Raw genomic sequence first — 21,961 nt, forward strand, 5'->3', positions numbered from 1 at the left:
AAATGCTTTGTTTTTATTTTTCAAAACAGTAAATACAAACACAAAGTTGGCAGAATTCTGCCAAACTCAGAAAAAAATGCAAGTTTGGCACGTAAAAATACCAAAGTGTCGATGACCTCAAGCAAGCGCTTCGCCGGGAATGGGCAAAAATACCGCAGAGCTACATTCGGGCAGCGTGTGACGGTTTCATTGGCCATAATTCGTGTCAAAAGTGACCAATTCGAACAAATCTAAACTTATTCTAAAATTTGATGGTATTTCCGACATTTTTTTGCTTTCATTCAATAAAATTTAAAAAAAAATGTAAAAATTATGGCGTTTGACTTTGTTTGTCTCACCCTGTATATATCTTCAACATATTTTGGGTTAATTGTGCACAAAATGGCCAATATCGGTATAATGACCTGAATTTTGGCACATCTGACCGAATTCAGTCTAAAAGCAATTGCTTGGTGAATGTCGGTACAGATATAGCTATAGCTCCCACATACATGTTTCATCCAATTTGGTCTTTAAGTCCCTCACATTCGTAATATGTACACCACAAGCATGATATTTGGTACCAGATATCAGATACAGCCCAGATATGCCTTTGCCAAATTTTATCAAGTTGGGTTCCGATTTGGACATAGCTCCCATATATATCTTTAACCGATTTCGGGTTAATTGTGCACCAAATGACCAAATATCAGCCCAAATAACCGGAATTTTGGCATATTCGTCCAAATTCAGTCTAGAAGCAAAAACACCAAATGTTTTGAAAATAGGTTCAGATATAACTATAGCTCCCATATATATGTTTCATCCGATTTGGTCTTTAAGTCCCTCACATTCGTTATATGTACTCCACAAAAATGATATTTGGTACCAGATATCTTATAGAGATAATACCTATGCCCAATTTTAATAACATTTGCCAAATTTTATCTAGATCGGCTAAAATGTGGATATAGCTCCCATATATATTCTTAATCCGATTTAAGCTTTATTCTGCAATAATGGCTAATATACATATAATACATTATACATTTTTTAAACATAATCCTCATCGAAGTGATATCCTACACTATTTAGCAATATTATTTGGTACAAAAGATAAAAATGTCTCTGTCTCAAATTTAGTGAAAATCGACTCAGAATTGAATATGCATACCATATATTAGTTCCCTCTGAAACCAAATTATAACTGCCTTAATGCCAAATGATGAAAGGTGGTATGATCTACTTCAAATACATTCTTTTGTTACGGGAGCTCTACTAAATATGCATACGTTAAGGCTAATGGTACTTGTCCTTGGTGCAGAATCAGAAATGGTTATTCGTTTCGAGACCTTGATGAGCAAAGGAGATCCCCCCACCTTCTGTTGGTGAGCTACCAGAAGAAGTGGGCCGATATTGCCCATCTTCAAAACCGATCTATTTTTGATGACAATATTACGATGTACCAAGTTTGGACCATATCAGATACTCCCTTCGAAAGTTATCGTGCGCACCAGACAGACAGACGGGCTGACATCGCTAGATCGACTCCAAATGTCCACAAACGTATTTGGTCCAAAAAGACCTAGGGTCTAAAACGTTATTTCGATGAGGCACATTTTGGCCTGACGGTTTAAAAAGTCAGTTTTACAACCACATAGAAATCGTAGGGTGGAAGAAAACATTTGTGGTACGAATTACGCATTTTCGGAATTTCGGCATATCGCTTTGAAAGGGAGGTACCAGAAGGAGTATTCCGACATTAACGATATATCTAGTACCTATCGTTGGTAGACATTTTGGGATATGCAAAATTTTAAGACGACTTAACTTTCCTTTCAAATTTTATAAGGGTTGTAACTATTCAAGAATGAGTATGTCGATATTGTCCATTTTATACCCTCCACCATACTATGGAGGGTATATTAACTTTGTCATTCTGTTTGTAACTCCTCGAAATACTGATGTCAGACCCAATAAAGTACATATATTCTTGATCAGCGTAAAATTCTAAGTCGATTTAGCGATGTCCGTCTGTCTGTCTGTTGTAATCACGCTATCTTTCGAACGAGTTGAGATACAAGGCTAAAATTTTGCACACATGTTTATTTTTACAGTAGGCAGGTTAAGTTCGTAAATGGGCCATGTAGGTCTACGTTTTCATATAGCCCCCATATAACGGTACCTCCCGATATTCGGTATTTTGATGATTTTAGCGACATTATTCACCGGAATTGTTCAAACTTTGGTATTTGAAGTTCGAAATTGTCTGTGCAGGTCCACGTCTTCGTATAGCCCCTATATACCAGTACCTCAATAGAGTTCGTTATGGAAACTCCAGTCTGTGACAGAAAATTGTCTCTGCAGGTCCTGGTCTTCGTATAGGCCCCATATACCAGTACCTCCCTATATTCGGTGTTTTGATGAGTTTAGGTACAATACTCATCGAAATTGTTTGAAATGCCGTATTTGCAGTTCGTAATGGCCTATGACAAAAATTGTCTACGCAGGTTCAGGTCCGATATAACGGTACCTCTCTATATTCTTTATTTTGATGATTTTAGCTATTCATTCATTATTCACCGTTTATTTCAAGTTCCGAATTTAAATTTGGTAATGAATTATGACAAAAAATGCCTGTGTGTGTCCACGTCGTATAGACACCGATATAACGGCAATATTCGGTATTTTTAACATTTTAACAAAGTTTTTTTCAGGATTTTATTTCCAAATTCGTTCCAAATGGTGGAGGGTATTCAAAGTTCGGCCCGGCCGAACTTTCTGCTTTTTAACTTGTTTGCACCTAACTTAGCTTTGGTACAAATTTTAGGATTTACAAAGTTTGAACAAAATGTGAGTTACTTTCTTTAAAACTTTAAATTTTACTGTGGGGACGGGACAAGACGGAGTGAACCGATGCTGTCCATCTCCGAACTCGATCTAATTCTGATAGTAATATTACGATGTACAAAATTTGGATGAAATTGACTACTCCCTTCGAATGTAATGGTGCTTATGAACCAGACAGCGAGACAAACAGACGGGCATCCCGAGATCGACTTCAAATGTTTTGAAATGGATTTCGTCCAAAGAGACTTGGAGTCTAAACCCGCAATTTCCATGAATGTCGTTTTGACCGTATAAAATGTTACAATCTGTAGTCAATGCCTGAGGGCATAAAGAATCGCCAGTTTATTTAAAACTTTATTCGATATTGAACATAACAGTGAAACATTTCGTATATCTTGGCAATTCTCATACCCTTAAGGGGGAATTAAAAAAAAAATCTATTTTATCTCAACTCTCTCGTTTTGGATCAGTGCTGAACCTTTTGAATGACATTTTGTACTTTTTGTAGCCTTTAGGTACGAATTCCCAAAAAACATTGCCTTATGTCGCCGTTTTACCCCATTGGGGCCTCTTATGCCAATTTTAAGAAATCTAGTTAAACTCTTACACATTTAGTAAAATTTATACCTTTTTTTATTATCCAAAGCGGGCCACTTCTTAAATTAAAATTCGGAAGATATGTTAACACCGGCTCATATAACTTTATTCAATATGTAGCTCTGACTGCTTATTTATTTAGCAATAATCTATCTGATGTCTCCACCCTCTTCATGCAAGGTTCTGGCCTAAAATTGTAAAGGGACGCCCCCTTTTAGTATGTTTTAGTAACAGTTTTCGAAAACTATTTTCGCCCTCTTTTAAATAGAAGACCTATTTTTTATACCCTACACCACAAGGTGGTCGGGGTATTATGTCTTTGTGCATTTGTTTGTAACAGGCAAAAGGAAACGAGATAGACCCATAGTTCCCTTTGATGATCTGCATAGAACCACATTCTAAGTCGATTTATGCATGTCCGTCCGTCCGTCTGTCCATGTACAGGTCGCATTCATTGCCCGATCCAGATGAAATTTTGCACAGATCATTTGTTTGGCTCAAGGACGAACCCTATTGAAATTGGAGATAATCGGTCAAAATTTAGATATATGGAATTGTATGGAATTTTGCATATACACCCAAATTAGGCCGGAAAATAAGTATGCCAAATTTGATCGAAATCGGTTGAGATATAGCTATATATATTGTTCATCCGATTTGTTATTTATGTCCTCCGCAGCCGTAATATGCACTCTGTAACAACAATATTTAGGGAAATATATCAAATGCAGCTCAGAAATACCTTTGCTAAATTTTATCGAGATCGGTTCAGTTTTGGATATAGCTCCCATATATAACTTCGTCCGATTTACTTTTTATTGTACACCAAACGTCTAATATTTGACCAAATGGCATGGAATTTGGCACATGCGACCGAATTGAGATTAGAAGCTAGTATGCCAAATTAGGTGACGATCGGTTCAGATATAGCTATAGCTCCCATATATATTGTTCATCCGATTTGTTATATTTGTTACCCACAGCCGTAATATGCACTCCGTAACAACGATATTCAGCGAAATATATGAAATACAGCTCAGAAATATCTTTGCCAAATTTTATCGAGATCGGTTCAGATTTGAATATAGCTCCCATATATATTTTTATCCGATTTCAAATTAATTGTGCTCCAAATGGGCAATACAATTCCGAATTTAAAAGATACAAATGCTTCGGCATATTTAGTCCTTTGAACTTTAATTTATAATTATAATCATAGCGTGTATGATTGAATTCTCCCATAAAAACGTTTAATTGTTATGTGGAGATCTACTAAATTAGCTAATAGGTGTAGGGTATCATAAAGTCGGCCCCGCCCGATTTTAAGACTTTCTTTACTTGTTTTTTTAAATATTAAGATTTTTTAAGTAAAATTATTTTAAATATTAACATACTTGTTCGCCATCTTCGTTCTTTTTTTTTTTTTTGCAGATGCCAATATTGACTATAAAACTTTGTTGGCAAACAATGGAAATCTCGTGGAAAATCATGTCGACAATACCGGAGTTACAACGACAAGTGGTGGCCACAACAACACAACGGCCACCGATGTTACCACTCAGGGTGATGTAGTAACAAAAGCCACAACTGAAATGCCCAATTCAACTACCGAATTATCCTCAGCCGGGCAGTTGTTACAACAACAGCGAAACAACAATAACAACAACAACAAGGAGAAACCAACAACGACGACAACAAATTACGATGTTGAACGAAAATATGGTAAAATACCGGCGGAAATCTATTTGCTGTATGTGCGTGCATCTGGTTACGCAATTGTTTTAATATTTTTCATCACGGCCCTAATTTGGCAAACATTGCGCGTGTACACGGATGTTTGGCTACAACAATGGACCGATGACAATAAGCCCACTGCTGGCGCTGCTGCAGCTGCAGCGGCTGGAGCTATCGCTGGTAGTGGTGCAATGCTGCTGCAACATAAAGCGATAACATCCGTAAATATATCCGCAATGCAACAAATGGGTGTCCACAATTATGCAACAACCGGCCAGGCCACCAGCCCCACCGCCGGTGATATGGAAAATCTGCTTTTTGGCCCTTCGTCCTCGTTCTCGTCCAGCGGCAGGATGCATCACGAAGTCACGTATTATTTCCACATTTATGCCATAATATCCTGCGTATGCATAGTCATGGCCATGATATCGACACCGGCCGGCCAATGGGCCGGTTGTAAAGCCCGTCGCAATTTACATGATAAACTTCTGCAGTCAATTATGCACAAATCGCTGCATTTCTTCCAGGTCACGCCGCTGGGTCGCATCATGAATCGCTTCAGTAACGATATGGCCATCATTGATAAGGTAGGTCGGTAGATGTGTTGGTGGTGGTGTTTTTATGGTCGGAAGACCAGTTGAAATTTACAACCTTCATTTGTTTCTCCGTTGAATTGTTGAATTCAGGATTCTAGACTTTGAATTTAACATTGTAAAGGTGTGTTCGTGTGTTTTAATTCATATTTCTTCATGATTTCAGAAAATCGCGGCCACAAGTCAACGATTGCTACAGTTCACCTTGTTGTGCGTGTGTGCCATTCTAATCAATATCATCATCACTCCCTGGTTTCTGGTGGTCACGGTGCCAGTATGTCTGGCCTACTATGTCATACAGAAGTTCTACCGTTGTTCGTCGAGGTAAGTGTTTGAAAATCAATGGGAAGTTTGGATGGGATGGGATGACACCGGGGGGTCATCATCATCTACTCTATGGAGAAGAAGATGACCCCGGGGGGTCATCATCATCTACTCTATGGAGAAGAAGATGACCCCGGGGGGTCATCATCATCTACTCTATGGAGAAGAAGATGACCCCGGGGGGTCTTCCTGACCGCTGAGGTCATCATCTACTCTATGGAGAAGAAGATGACCGCTGAGGTCATCATCTACTCTATGGAGAAGAAGATGACCGCGGAGGTCATCATCTACTCTATGGAGAAGAGGATGACCCCGGAGGTCATCATCTACTCTATGGAGAAGAGGATGACCCCGGAGGTCATCATCTACTCTATGGAGAAGAGGATGACCCCGGAGGTCATCATCTACTCTGTGGAGAAGAAGATGACCGCGGAGGTTATCATCTACTCTATGGAGAAGAAGATGACCGCGGAGGTCATCATCTACTCTATGGAGAAGAAGATGACCGAAGTCATTATCTACACTATGGAGCAGAAGATGACCCCGGAGGTCATTATCTACACTACGGAGAAGAAGATGATGACCCAGAAGGTCACCATCATCTACTTCATGGAGAAGAGGATAATGACTCCGGAGGTCACCATCATCTACTCTTTGGAGAAGAGGATGATGACCCCGGATGTCATCATCATCTACTCTATGGAGAAGAGGTTGACCTTGGATTTCATCATCATCTACTCTATGGAGAAGAGGATGATGACCCCGGAGGTCACCATCATCTACTCTATGGAGAAGAGGATGACCTCGGAGGTCATCATCATCTACTCAATGGAGAAGAGGATGACCTCGGAGGTCATCATCATCTACTCAATGGAGAAGAGGATGACCTCGGAGGTTATCATCATCTACTCTTTGGAGAAAAGCATGACCACGGAGGTCATCATCTATTGTATGGATAAGAGGATGATGATGGAGGTCATCACCTACTCTATGTCTTAGAATAAGGAGGAGAGAATGTCCTACTCTATGTCTTAGCTTTTTAAAACTGCAACTCGTTCCGCACTTTTTTTCACCAACATTCCTTTAAAGTCCCCTCCGTCACCAATTCGTTTACCTTAATTGTTTTGCAGTTAACAAATTTAGTTTAGACACGTTTTTTCTATCCTTTTTTTTTTTGTTCTACGTCATTTTCCCCATTTTGTGTCTGATTTGATCAACGTCCCACCATGGTGCCTTTTGTCAGAAACAGGAAACGGATATAAGTTGTGCGCAAATGTTACCCAACACGCACTGAATAATTTTTGGGGTTTTCTGTTTTGACAAAAATTTCTATGACGTACAAATTAACACAACCGGAGGGGGTGTTTGCAAGACTTCAAAAAAAGTTAGGGACGGGCAGAAGGCTAAGAAGTTTCATTGAAGTTTGGCAAAAAAAAGAAAACCACTCGTTTGAGTATTATTAGTTGTAACTCGACAAGTATGAATTTTAAATTTGTTGCTGTGTTAAACAATTTTGGATTTTTTCATGTTTTTGACAGACGAACGAACGAACCAACCAACCAACCAACCATTCGCCAACGTCAACGACTTCATCATTGTTTGTTTTGCGGTATTGGAAACTTTGCCCATACATTCGGGTGATATATCCGAAAAGATTGAGTATATGCAAGTGTGTGTTTGTGTGGGTGGTGGAGCAGCGAGAGGAGAAAAAGAACGCAACACTGTCACGCACAAAAAACACTATATTTCTCTTTTGAAGGAAACAAAGTTTTATGGTGGCTGTGGCGGGACTGATGTTGCATTTAAAACTTTTGCGACTTTTGTTTTTGTTTAAATAACGACTTATTACACGTACTCCACGTTATTTTTCTTATTAAGGAAATACATATTTTTTTGTTTGGTTTCGACGGGGATATTTATGAAATGTGATTTTAATTAACGATGATGTCAGGACAGAAATAAAATTACAAAATTGTATCATCTTTTTTGCTGGTCAGAAAAGTTGGAAGATATTTGTGGTCGTTTGTTGCAGAAATTTAATTTGTAATTTTGTAAAAAAATTGTTAAGATATGAGGTCTCAGATGAATATTTCGGAATGAAAAACTGAATATATTTCGGAATAAAAAACTGATATTGTACTGAAAAATCTCAGAATATTTTATCAAAATACAAACAAAAAAATAAAAAAAAAAGCAAAAAAAAAAAATGAAATGGAATGGAATGGAATTGAATGGCATTTGGAAATGTTAATGTGTAACAGCAACCAAGCAAATCGACCACAAAAGGCACTTTTATTATTTAACTCGACTCGACTTCCATGCATTTCATGTTCTCCTCCATCTCTTTTTAGCATTTCTAAGCAAAAAAGAATATCTTCTAAAACTGTATGAGAAGGTTAGTGCAATACCCTACACGCTACTCGCTGATCTTAGCCCACATTATGCATTGAAAATTACTTTTTTTAAGGAGCTTGGAAAATAACTACAAATCAAACTAAAACAACATTAAGTTTAGGTCACATCGAACTTGTTTTATCAATTACCATATGTACTATCCAAAAATGTGTAAAACCAAAATGCAAGCAAGTCATAACCAGTAAAGAAAGTCTTAAAGACGGGCGGGGCCGACATTATGATACCCTACACCACTTTGCTAATTTAGTAGAGCTCCGCATAACAATTAAAAGTTTTTATGGGAGAATTCAATCATACACGTTATGATTATAATTATAATTTAAAGTTCAAAGGACTAAATATGCCGAAGCATTTGTATCTTTTAAATTCGGACTTGTATTGCCCATTTGGTGCAAAATTAATTTGAAATCCGATAAAGATATATATGGGAGCTATATCCAAATCTGAACCGATCTCGATAAAATTTGGCAAAGATATTTCTGAGCTGTTTTTGATATATTTCCCCAAATATTGTTGTTACGGAGGGCATATTACGGCTGTGGGTAACAAATACAACAAATCGGATGAACAATATATATGGGAGCTATAGCTATATCTGAACCGATCTTCACCAAATTTGACATACTACCTTCTAGACTAAATTCGATCCTAGGTGCCAAATTCCATCCTATTTGGACAAATATTAGACGTTTGGTGCACAATATAAGGTAAATCGGACGAAGTTATATATGGGAGCTATATCCAAATCTGACCCGATCTCGATAAAATTTGGCACATGTATTTCTGGGCTGTATTTGATATATTTCCCAAAATATTGTTGTAACAGAGTGCATATTACGGAACCTCAGTGAATGTGAATTTCTGGCTGGCGAGTGGGAGGTAATCGGGGTTGGGATGTGGATGTCCAAGGTCTTCGGAGACGGATTGGGGACTCATGGTATAATCGTTAGGGGATGGCAGTTCCGGGTAGAGATACTCGGGATCAGCTGTTCAGGTCTTCTGAGATGGATCGGGATTCGTTCTAGTTCGGCAAGACACTGTGGAGCAGCTGTCCAGGACTTCGCATATGGATCGGGACTCCTTCGGGTACGCCAGCTTGCTGAGGGTATGTTCAGCAGTCGATGTCTAAGCCTTTGCAGATGGATCGGAACTCGTTCGGGTTTGGCAGTCCACTGTGGGTATTTTCGGATTTAGCTATTTTGGTTGTCTACAATAGCTAGGAAAATATTCTAGCTAGCACTACGGTACGGTATGACGAGCCGAAGCTCGTGCGGAACAGTGAGTCGAAACTTCCGCGGAACAACGAGCTGAAGTCCCTGTGTAAATGAATTGCTGGCAACTCAACTTAATGAGAGTTAGTCCTGAAAAAGGTATTCCCAATTTGCGAATTTATTAGTCAGTGAACAGAAAATCATTCAAAAATATTCAATAGCAAGCCCGTCTCATTGTAACCCGAACCAAGCATTATACAGGGTGAGATAAAAAAATGCAACAATGTCAAATTTTTACTTTTTAATTTTATTGAATGAAAGAAAAAAAATGTCGGAAATAGCATCAACTTTTAGAATTAGTTTAGATTTGTTCGAATTGGTCACATTTGGCACGAATTATGGCATTTAAACAGCCAATGAAACCGTAACACGCTGCCCGAATGTTCCTCTGCGGTATTATGGCCCATTCCCGGCAAAGCGCTTGCTTAAGGTGATCGACACTTTGTTTTTTTTTTAATGCCAACCTTGCTTTCCAAAATATTCCAGACACAATAGTCCAACGGATTGGTATCCGACGATTTTGGTGGCCATTGTGCGCTGGAAATGAAGCGAGGAACCTCATTTTGTAATCATTCTTGGGTGGCGCGATAATATTCGCCATTTATTCTGATGCCACTGTCGATTAATACAAGCGGAGACCATGGCCGGCGCTTGAGTTCTGGTAGTCAACCAAAGGTGCACATTTTCAGCTGACCTCTTTGACAAGTAAAACCGATCATTTTGTTTGTTTACAAACTGCCGGACAACGAATGTTTTCTCATCGAAGAAAACCAAATTCGGCAGTTCACCACTTTCGGCCAAGCGAAGCAATTCTTTAGCTCTTTTGAGTCTATTTTCTTTCTGTTGCGGTGTAAGTTCTTGCACTTTCTTTGAAATTTCAATGGCTTTACCCCGAACTCATTTTTTAATATTTTCCGAATGGAATATTGCGTTATGTTCAGCTCCCGAGCCATTTTTTTGATAACTGCGACGTGGGTTTCGATCAAGTTGCTTATTTACTTTTCGAATCATTTCTGCTGATGTTTTTATTTCCCACTTCCTTGACGTCGGGCTACGCTACCACCAGTATCACGTTGACGAGCGATGATACGAGAAACAAAAGATTTATTCACATTTAAATGCTGCAGTGCTTCAACGATAGCCACTTGTGGTTTTCCAGCCAAATATAAAGAAATCACACTATCACGCTTGAATTCCATCACGAATCACATTTTTCTGGAAAATTCTCACCAAAATGTTTTTGTGCGCTTGTAAACAATATAATGAGCTGTCACTGGAATAATTTTAACAGCTGTCGGGCGAGTGACTTAGAAATGACAGCAGTCTGAAGTTGGTTGCATATAAACGAATAATGTGGCGTTTCCACTGCACTTGATTCGCTCTCTATTCGTTGTTTGACCCTTAACTATGAATAAACTACTTAATTCTTCACACAAAATTTTCTGAGCGAACACTCATATTTGTACATTGTTCAAATCAAATCACTCTCAGAACAACGAAAAAATATGTCCCATCCTTAACAAATGAGAGCATTTATCGAAAAAATTAATTATGACATTTAAAAATTGAAAATAGAAAAATTTAATGAAATTTTGAAAAATTTTGGGAAGACTGAAATTTATGAATGAAAACTACAATGTAGAATAGCGTATGTTATGAACGGGTTAATTCGTGTACCTAATTTTGAGAGCGAACAACGTGGTTCGGTTTCCAATGGAAACATGCTATAACAAGTTGATAGTTATTAAAGAGAACATATCAAATGAAGAAATTCCTGACAAGATTGCTAATTATTTTAAAAAAGAAAAAAGGCGAGTCAAACTCTGAATACCCTCCACCGATTGGAATGTGATATCTTTGAAAATATGTCTATAAACATTTATTATTGAGAATAAACAATTATTTTAAAAATGATCAAAATACAAAATGTCAGAAATTTCTGTTATATAGAGAATATATGAAAATGTGACAATTTAATTGAAAAATATGGCTAAAATCATTAAAATACTGAATATCTGGAGGTACCTTTCTAAAGGGTCTATACTTGGACATTTCAGACATAACTTCCATAGGACACAAAACTTTTTAAAGAATTTTTATTAGAATGTTGAGGAATAAACAAGTTAAAAAGCAGTAAGTTCGGCCGGGCCAAACTTTGAATATCCTCCACCATTTGGAACGAATTTGGAAATTTGCAAAAAATAGAATCCGTTAAAAATACTGTTAAAACCTTAAAAATACTGTTGAATTTAGCCGTTATATTGGTGTCTCTACGACGTGAACCTACATAGGCTTTGTTTGTCATAAGCCATTACCATATTCAAATTCGAAACTTGAAATAAACGATGAATAATGTAGCTAAAATCATCAAAACACCATATATAGGGAGGTACCGTTATATAGGAACTATACGAAGACCTGGACCTGCATAGAAAATTTTCTGTCACAGGCTGAGCATCCATTACGAACTTAAAATATGACATCTCAAACCATTTCGGTGAGTATTGTACCTAAAATCGTCAAAATACCGAATATAGGGAGGTACTGATATATGGGGCCTATACGAAGACCTGGACCTGCATACACAATTTTCTTTCACAGGCTGAAGTATCCATACTAACTTCAAATACCAATTTTGAAAAAAAAAATCGGGGAATAATGTCGCTAAAATCATCAAAATACCGAATATCGGGAGGTACAGTTATATGGGGGCTATACGAAGACGTGAACCTGTACAGACAATTTTCTGTCACAGGCTGTAGTAACCACTGTGAACATCAAATACCAAATTTGAAAGAATTCCGGTGAAAAATGTCGCAAAAATCATCAAAATACAGAGATACCGTTACATGGGAGCTATACCATAACGTGGACCTACATGGCCCATTTTCAATACCAAAAGTCCTGCATACATAATACATCAACTTACTTCATTTTGTTCGGAAGCTACAGTGATTTCCACAGACGGATAGACGGACGGACGCTAAATCGACATAGAATTTTATGCTGATCAAGAATATTTTGTTGTTGCAAAAATCGGCAGGCTTAATCCCAACAACATTTTTTTATTAGTGGAGAACGATGGTAATGTTTACCAGGGGGTAAGGCAGGGAATACCTAGGTTTCGGAAAGAGCCGCCAATCCTCATCAGTTTCCTAGTTTTTTGCCTGGGATATTCTCCCCAGAAGTTATTTTAAAATAACTCCTATGACAAAAAACTTTTTTTTTCCCAAGTGGCGAGATCGTAAGCTCAATAGAAGAGGAACCAGGAAACCTGGGGAAAATATCCCAGGCAAAAAACAAGGCAATTGATGAGGATTGGTGGCTCTTTCCGAAACATAGGTATTCCCTCCCTTACCCCCTGGTAAACATTACCATCGTTCTCCACTAATAAATAAATGTTGTTTTATAAAAACAACAATAATGGGATTAAGCCTGACGATATTTTCAACAACAAAATACTACGGTATCCCAAACAAACATGCCAATATTGTTCTAATCAAGAACTTTGTGGGGTCTAAAATGTGTATTTCAAGGTGTTATAAACGGAATGGCAAACTTAATATACCCTCCATACTATGGTGGATGGTATAAAATCAAAATTAGACTTTGACTTTCCAAACTAAAGTCATTTAAAATCAATTTTAGATGTTCCGGCAAGACAAAATCGATTGTTTGACTTTTTGGTGAAAAAGTGAAAAACTGGACACGACTCGATGATCTCATAGTCGGTTACAAAAATTTGACTACGATTTATACCACTATCAAAATTCGACTCAAACTTATAGATTAATCAAACCCCGAGTTACGCATTGCTAGCATCTAAATTTAATCGTTTGAGAAGTTACAAACAGCATCTAAAAATGAATACACTTTATACTTTAATGCAAAGGATATAAACAAAGTTTAAGAAACATTTCAGAGATTTACCCTGCATGCTTCACAAGATGGAACAACGCTTGAAAGCTGACAGCTCCCCGAGTGACATTCTTGATAGTTGTGTAGTAACATCTTGGAGTATTGTTTGTTGTTTGTTCTAGAATTTTATTGTATTCTCTCTGCTATAAACAGCTGTCCGCTGCATGTGGTCGTAACACACACACACACACACATTCACGCAAAGAAACTCCTTTGGTGGGAGGGGAGTAAGAAACTCGAACAAACAAATTATTGTACAACAACAAAAAAAAAAAAAATGCCACTGCATCTTAGGTTTTTTCTTTCGTTCTCTCTCCATATCTTCTTACTTCACGGGATATGTAAATAATATTCTACTCCTTAGGAGTAGCTTCTTCTCGGCTGCTGGCATAGTAGAAGTTATCCCAATGCCCCGGGAGCATGGTGCTCACAACATAAGTGTACAAAGTCAAGCAGAAATAGTTTTATAATTTTGTGATTGTTTGGGGAACTATCAAAAGGATGTAGGATAATACAATTACTTAAAATGTTTCTTTGGCTTCTTAAAGATATGGGAATGTTGTTTAGGAGAGGATTTCTACATAAAAATGTGGGTTTTATGCCCTCGGGGCATGGGGGCTTGTGACATAAACATGTTGCGGTTGTGATATCCTCTTTGGGATATGGAAATGGATTAGTTATTGGGGGAATAAACATATAAAACGTCAAGTGTCTATGTTCTCTACCAGGTGGTTAATGACCCTTATTACCCCATCCATTGTTCCCGTAACTTTAGATTTTTTTAAATTCCATTTCAAAAAATATTTTTTCCCTTTAATTTTCTTAAATCTCTCCTCTAACAAAATTGCCTTCAATATTGTTTTATTTTTTTTATTTTGCAGGGAATTGCAGCGCATTGAGAATGCCACCAACACACCGGTAATATCCCATCTATCCGAAACGATACAAGGTGTTACCACGATACGTGCCTACAATCAGGAATCACGTTTCACGGAAATATTATTTCGACGATTGGAAGAAAATACGATTGCATTCACAATTCTCAATACGAGCAATCGCTGGTTGGGCATATCGCTGGTAAGTATTGTTATGTTTGTTTGTTTTTTCGTTCTACCACTGGATTGTGAGGATGCTTTGTATGTTCGCATACAAAGCACCCACAAAGCGATAAAAGTTCTGGAAAAATGGAGTAATTTAACGGTGGTGTTTAAAGAGGCTTCAAAGCATTTTACGTTTTTGCAGGTGCTCACAAATGTGATTACTAGCATTACATTCCGTTGTTTCATAGGAAATATTCAGCAATCGCAGGAACAGTTTCTGCTTTTAAGCTAATTTTTTAGTTCATTAAACGTTACGCACAAGGCTTTCGCAACTAATATGTTGAACAATCATTCCCGCAATTTTCTAAGGTGAAATATGTCGAATTTCTTTATTTCCCATAAAATGAACATGACTAGTCTTTCAAATATAGACCGGTCGTCAGAGATGTGAATATAATATATTACTCTGAGCGACACAAAATCTTATTACGGGGAAAATGCAGCAGATTATGAAAGCAGTGTTAACAAGTAAAAAAAACTAAGTTCGGCTTGGCAGAACTTTAAATGCCCTCCACCATTTTTCAAAAAAAAAAAAAAAAAAAACATAAAGTGGATGAGGCCGTTATATGGGGGCCATACCAAAATGAGAATCTCTATAGACAATTTTCTACTTCAAGGATTGTCATCTACCCCATGGTACTAAAACTAAATGGTACTAAATTTGGTAAAAAGTAAAAGTAAAAGTGTCAAATCTTCTTAAATAACAAATTTGAAATAATTTCTTGGATAAATTTGGAAACGTGGATTTAAATATTCAATGTTCTGCCGCCGGAGCTAGAACCCATAATGCACTACAAATACCAATTTTTGCACAAATCGTGGGAAAATGTAACAACAATCATCAAAATACCGAATACCAGGAGGTACCGCTATAAAGGGGCTATACGAAAACGTAGACCTAGGCATATAATGTTTCACCATCGGATCTAGAACCCATTATGACCTACAAAAACAATTTTTACACAGATATGTGAAACAATGAGACGGAAATCATCAAAACACTGTATATACAGAGGTACCATTGTATGGGGGCTATACGAAAACGTGGACCTATACATACTATGATCCGCCACATGAGCATGAACACATTATGACCTACAAATATCAATTTTTGAACGAATCCGGGAGAAAATTTGGCAAAATCATCAAAATACTGAATATCGGGCAGTACCTTTTAAATGGCGGTTATACAAAAACGACATCTGATGTGATAACAATTATTGCAATGAAATTTTTAATAAGTGTTCGATTTTCTTCAAATTTTGCACATTTCAATACTTTTATCAGTATCTGATGAAGTGGAATATTTCGGCCCACTGTATATGGTACATGGCGCACATTTGAACATATTTCAGAAATTATCAGATATTCATATAAAGTAAAGGAAGGATACACGTGGTACCTTGCAATATTTTATCAGTCTTAGGTAAGATACGAAATGGACAATATTGAAACCTTCACCGTAAAGGGTCAGAATATCGGGAAGTACCTTTTAAATGGCGGTTATACAAAAAAAGTGGACCGATATATCTCAATTTCAATACCAACCATCCTAGACAAAATACAAATTGTTCTGCCGAATTTTAAAACTCTACGTTAAATAATGTTAGTTGTATCGTCTATTGCGTATCGCTATGCAGTCGACATTTCGCCAATAACTAGTCAGGTCTAAATATTTGTTACTGATATATCATTGAGACCCCATTAATAACTCATTGGAATTGATAGGAACGACATCACACGTGGTGATGACACGTGGACAACAAGTCGATGAGTCATCGATCATTTGTCGTATGGTCGTCGATATCACTTCGCCAGATAGTCGTTATCTAAAAATTGTTTTTATACCCTCCACCGTTTGTAACACCTAGAAATATGCATTTTAGACCCCACAAAGTATATATATTCTCGATCAGCATAAAATTCTATGTCGATTTAGCTATTTCCGTTCGTCTGTCCGTCTGTGGAAATCACTCTAGCTTCCGAACGAAATGAAGTAAGTTGATAAAAATTTACTCAAATATATATTATGTCTGCAGGACTTTTGGTATTGAAAATGGTTCAGGTAGGTTCACGTCTTTCTATAGTCCCCATATCACGGTACCTCCTGATATGTGGTATTTTGATGATATTAGCGACAATATTTACCGAAAATGTTTCACATTTGGTATTTGAAGTTCGTAATATCCATTACGTAATATCCAAAGACAGAAAATGAGCCATGTCTTCGTATAGCCCACATAGGGTAAATGTGCCTAAGTTTGGCATGTCTCAGTAGTCGGCACTTTTAATTTTTAAGCTCAAATCAATGAAAAAAAATGTAAAAAGAAATTTTTGTTCGCTTCGAATATAATGTCAGCTATCTTTGTGTACAATTTCTAATAAAAATTACATTTTTCTGTGAAGTTCTTAGCATAAACGGGACAATCCATATTCTTAAGAAATGTGCAATAATGTCGTCGAATCAGTTTATCTAAACAAAAATATACTATTTTAGTAAATTATTTTATTATTATAATTAATTATTCATAAAAAAATCGGTTTGCCGACTGTTGGAACATGTCATACCGACAATTGGCAAGTGGTGCCGACTACTGGCAATAAAGCATTACTTTAATACTTTTGATGAAATTTAATAAAAAGATATTAAAACTGTATTTATTACTGCAAAAACTGTACAAAATTTCGAAACTGAATAAATTAATTTTGTAAAAATTGAAAAGTTCCGCTCAGAATGGTGAACGATTGACAACGCGAAAATTCTAAAAGTGCCGACTACTAGTACACTTACCCTATAACGTTTCCTTGCGATATTAGGTATTTTGATGATTTTGGAGATATTATTTACCGGAACTATTTCAAAATTGGTATTTGAAGTTCGTAATACTACAGCCTGTGACAGAAAATTGTCTGTGCAGGTCCAGGTCTTCATATAGCCCCCATATAACGGTACCCCCCGATATTCGGTATTTTAATGATTTTAGCGACATTATTAACCGAAATTGTTTGAAATTCCGCATTTGAAGTTCGTAATGGATACTACAGCCTAAGATAGAAAATTGTCTGTGCATGTCCACGTCTTCGTATAGCCCCCATAAAACGGTACCTCCCTATATTCGGTATTTTGTTGTTTTAGAGTCATTATTCGCCGGAATTGTTTCAAATTACGTACTTAGAGTTCGTAATGGTAACTATTGTCTGTGACAGAAAATTGTCTTTGCAGGTCCAGGTCTTCGTATAGGCCTCATATATAGCAGTACCTCCCTATATTCGGTATTTTTGTCGAGTTTAGGTACAATACCCACCGAATTGTTTGAGATGTCGTTGGTAATGGATGCTACAGCCTATGACAGAAAATTGTCTATGCTGGTCCAGGTCTTCGCACAACTTCGATAAAACGGAACCTCCCTATAAACGAAATTTTGATGATTTTAGCTACATTATTCGCCGTTTATTTCAAGTTTCGAATATGAATTTGGACTTATGACAAACAATGCCTATGTAGGTCCACATAGTATTGACACCAATATAACGCTTATATTCGTTTTTTTTTAAGTATTAACAGAATTTTTTAAGAATTTTATTTCCACAATTCGTTCCTAATATTGGAAATGTCGGCCCGGCCGAACTCACTGATTTTTAACTTGTATATTCCTGAATTTGTTTTATATTTATGTAAAACCCTCACAAGGTTTGTTTATAAAAATTCGAATGCGTATAAAATCAAAACGCGTAGCGAAGCGCACCGGATTCAGCTAATGAAATATAAAATTCAATTTTGTATGACGATGTTACTTTGTTGGCTTGTTTATACAATATAACAACACAATTCTCAGAATATCCTCCAATTTACGTCAGCCTTTTTGGAGTTCATTGACCTCAGTTCACTGACATCGTGACCCCATCAACGTTCACCTTCGGGCATGTTTCTGTTCAAAAATGGAGAAACAATAGAGGTGTCATGTTTCCTGTTTAACCATCACCAATTAAGAAAATTATACAAGTTTTCCGAACTTTTTTCGTCGAAGCCATTTTTTTTTGTTGAAAATTTTTTTGCATAAAATATATTTTTAATAATAAAATAAAACTACTAACTTGTTGTTGTTTCTTTTTTTTTTTCTTTTTTTATTTACCTCTGCGATCAATGCTTGTTACTCACGCTACATTTGATGACACAACAACTGTCATAAAACCAACAACATCAATAACAACAACAAAACAAAAATTACAAACAGGATTACCTGGGTGGTGTCATTGTATTTGTGGCCATAGTGACAGCTTTATTGGCGGCAACAATAGCATGCAACAGCTCGCACAATCCGCATCCACATGCCACGAAGGCTGGATACCCATCGTCATCATCGTCAGCAACGACAGCATCGACAGCTTCCTTTAATGCATCGTCATCTTCATCCCCAGTCTGGTTAACGACAATGACTTCGGCATTATCTCCCTCCCCCTCATTGGTGGGCCTGGCCATAAACTACACGCTATTGATGCCAATTTATTTGAATTGGGTTGTAAAACTTTTGGCCGATATGGAAATGTATGTTGGATCTGTGGAGCGAATAGCATACTATGCGGAGAACGACAATGACAAGAGTGGTAGAATGGAGGGGAAAAGAACGACAGCAAATGATGACAACAGCAATGAGTGCTTATCAACAACAAAAGTTCCAACTGAATCAAAGGAGGCCAGCAACATTGGCCAGAGCCAAGCCAAGCGGGGCTGTGTTGCTGGCACGTCTGGCGAGCAGAAAGTTTGTAGCAATGATAAATTGTTGTTGTTAAGTCCAAGTGAAAAGAGCGATACATCGTCGAATATGGCTGCAGTGACAACATCCTTGTTTACCACTGACAACAATGTCAATGAAACTGTTGTTACAATCTCGAGAAAGATGGCCAGTAATGCTGATGATGATAACGACGACGATGCTACGAAGGGAGGGGAAAGGCAACAACTTGAAGACATGAAGATGAATGCTGCTATTCCCTCTAATGCTACTGCTCGTTCTGATGATGATCATCATCATCATCAGCATCATCGTCTTCGTCATATTACTAATGATGGACATATTGCAGTAACCACAAAAACTTTATCACAACAAACGCAACAACGACAACAACAACAACAGGGAACAACATCAACAACTGTCATTCAAGACGAGCAAGATGATGAAGATGAAGATAACATTGCTGGTACTGATGCGGATGCTGCTTCGAACCCAACATCTTTACTTTTGCCCAACAAAACAACCACATCTGACCACATCAATATTCCAAATAACAGTGACAGCAACAGCTCGAACAAGAGCGCCAACAACATCAACAACAGCAACCAGACTACTTTGGCTTTGTCATCCAGTGGCTCCACAGCATTGAGAGCGCCTTCAAAGTTTCCCTCAAGATGTAATGATGCGGAGCGTCGAGCCAGTGTTCGTCGTTTAGCTAAACACAAAAAACAATGTAAGTATGGACAGATGGATGGATGGGTGGGTGGAGAGGATGTGAAGGTGTTTGTTGTAGTAGTGGTATTAATATGAAGTTAGAGTCTCTGTCTCCCCATGGAGTTGCAATAATTGAATTATAATTTATTCTGTCTCTTGTAATGGTAATTAGTTGTCATATTTGCGGAAAGAGAGATAAAAAACAATTAGCAAAAGTTTGATGAAATCTCATATCTATCCTTATGGTCGAAAGTTTGCTAAATTGGGCTTTTCTCGGAAAAAGTTTGGGGAATTGAAATTTCCTATAAAAAAAGCCCATTTAATAGCCTCAGATATAAGGCTAGAGAGGGTTTCATCATATAATATGGCCAAAACGTGCCTCATCGAAATAACGGTTTTAGACCCTAGGTCTCTTTGGACCAAATCCGTTTCAGGACGTTTGGAGTCGATCTAACGATGTCCGTCCGTCCGTCTCTCTGGCTGGCTGGTGCGCACGATAAGTCTCGAAGAGAATATCCGATTTGATCCACAGTTGATACATCGCAATATTGTTGTCAAACTTAGATCGAGTTCGGAGATAGGCAATGTCGGTCCACTCATTTTGGTGCTTCTCACACAAAATATTAAAATTTTCAAAGAAAATAAATTATTGCACAGAAAAAGAAGGGATAATCCGATTTCGCTCTAACTTTGCGAATCCTAATATTTTCATCAGTGCTAGGTCAGGCACGAAAATGGACAATATCGGTCCAATGCATCAGGTACCTCCCCCACAAAGGTTCAAAATTTTGAATAATTACAACTCTCATAAAATGTGATGTAAGAGTGCGATTGTCTTCAAATTTCACACATACCAATAATTTTATTGACCCAAAGCCTTGCGTGAAGATGGAATGTATCGGTCCACTCCTTCTGGTACCTCCCACACAAAAAGTTGAAATTTTAAAAAATACATTTTCTACACAGAAAGTGAAAGGATAATCGGATTTTGCTCCGACTTTACAAATCCTAATATTTACATCAGTGCTACGTCAGGATCGAAAATGGACAATATCGGTCCACTCCATCAAGTACCTCCCCCACAAAGGGTCAAAATTTTGAATAATTACAACTCTTATAAAATGTGACGTAGGTGTCCGATTGTCTTCAAATTTCACACATCCCAATATTTTTATAAACTCAAGATCTGGTGTTAAGATGGAATATATCGGTCCACTACGTCTGGTACCTCCCCCACAAAAATTTTGAATATCCATTATGCTCATAAGACGCAAAGTTAATATCCGATTCCATTTAGACTCCGCACATCTAAATATTGCTATCAACACAGGATCTGTTGTAAAAACGGTTGAGATCTGGCCATTCCTTCTGGTACCTCCCCCACAAAGTGCCAACGTTTTGAATAACCAAATAAATATAAAATCCGAAATAAGCATCAGGTTCTTTGTTTATTTCACACATTTCATTATTTTCACTAACAAAAGATCTGTTGTGAAGATGCGATATGTCGCTCCACTCCTTCTGGTACCTCCCCCACAAAGGCTTAAAATGTTGAATATCTATAAAACCCATAAAAGCAAAATTAACATCCGATTCTCACTATTTCCATCAACACAAGATCTGTTTTAAAAATGGTAGAGATCGGACCATTTTTTTTTTTGCTACCTGACCCACATAGGTTTCAAGCTTTAAATTTCACACATACATACATTTTTGTTAATACAATATCTGTT

General features: G+C 37.4%; 1 protein-coding gene across 2 annotated transcripts in view; it reads left to right on the top strand.

The window, feature by feature from the left end:
* The window catches only part of LOC101896101 (ATP-binding cassette sub-family C member Sur), a 223,289-nt gene that overhangs the window by 176,683 nt on the left and 24,645 nt on the right, over positions 1-21,961 (top strand). For both annotated transcript variants that reach the window (XM_011297641.3, XM_020039687.2), the window contains 4 exons: positions 4,858-5,747; positions 5,920-6,077; positions 14,563-14,758; positions 19,017-20,247. In XM_011297641.3, coding sequence (XP_011295943.1) covers positions 4,858-5,747; positions 5,920-6,077; positions 14,563-14,758; positions 19,017-20,247 — 2,475 coding nt within the window. The remainder of the gene's footprint in view (positions 1-4,857; positions 5,748-5,919; positions 6,078-14,562; positions 14,759-19,016; positions 20,248-21,961) is intronic.

This window comes from Musca domestica, unplaced genomic scaffold (assembly GCF_030504385.1).
Source record: "Musca domestica strain aabys unplaced genomic scaffold, Musca_domestica.polishedcontigs.V.1.1 7, whole genome shotgun sequence".
In the NCBI taxonomy this organism is placed as follows: domain Eukaryota; kingdom Metazoa; phylum Arthropoda; class Insecta; order Diptera; family Muscidae; genus Musca; species Musca domestica.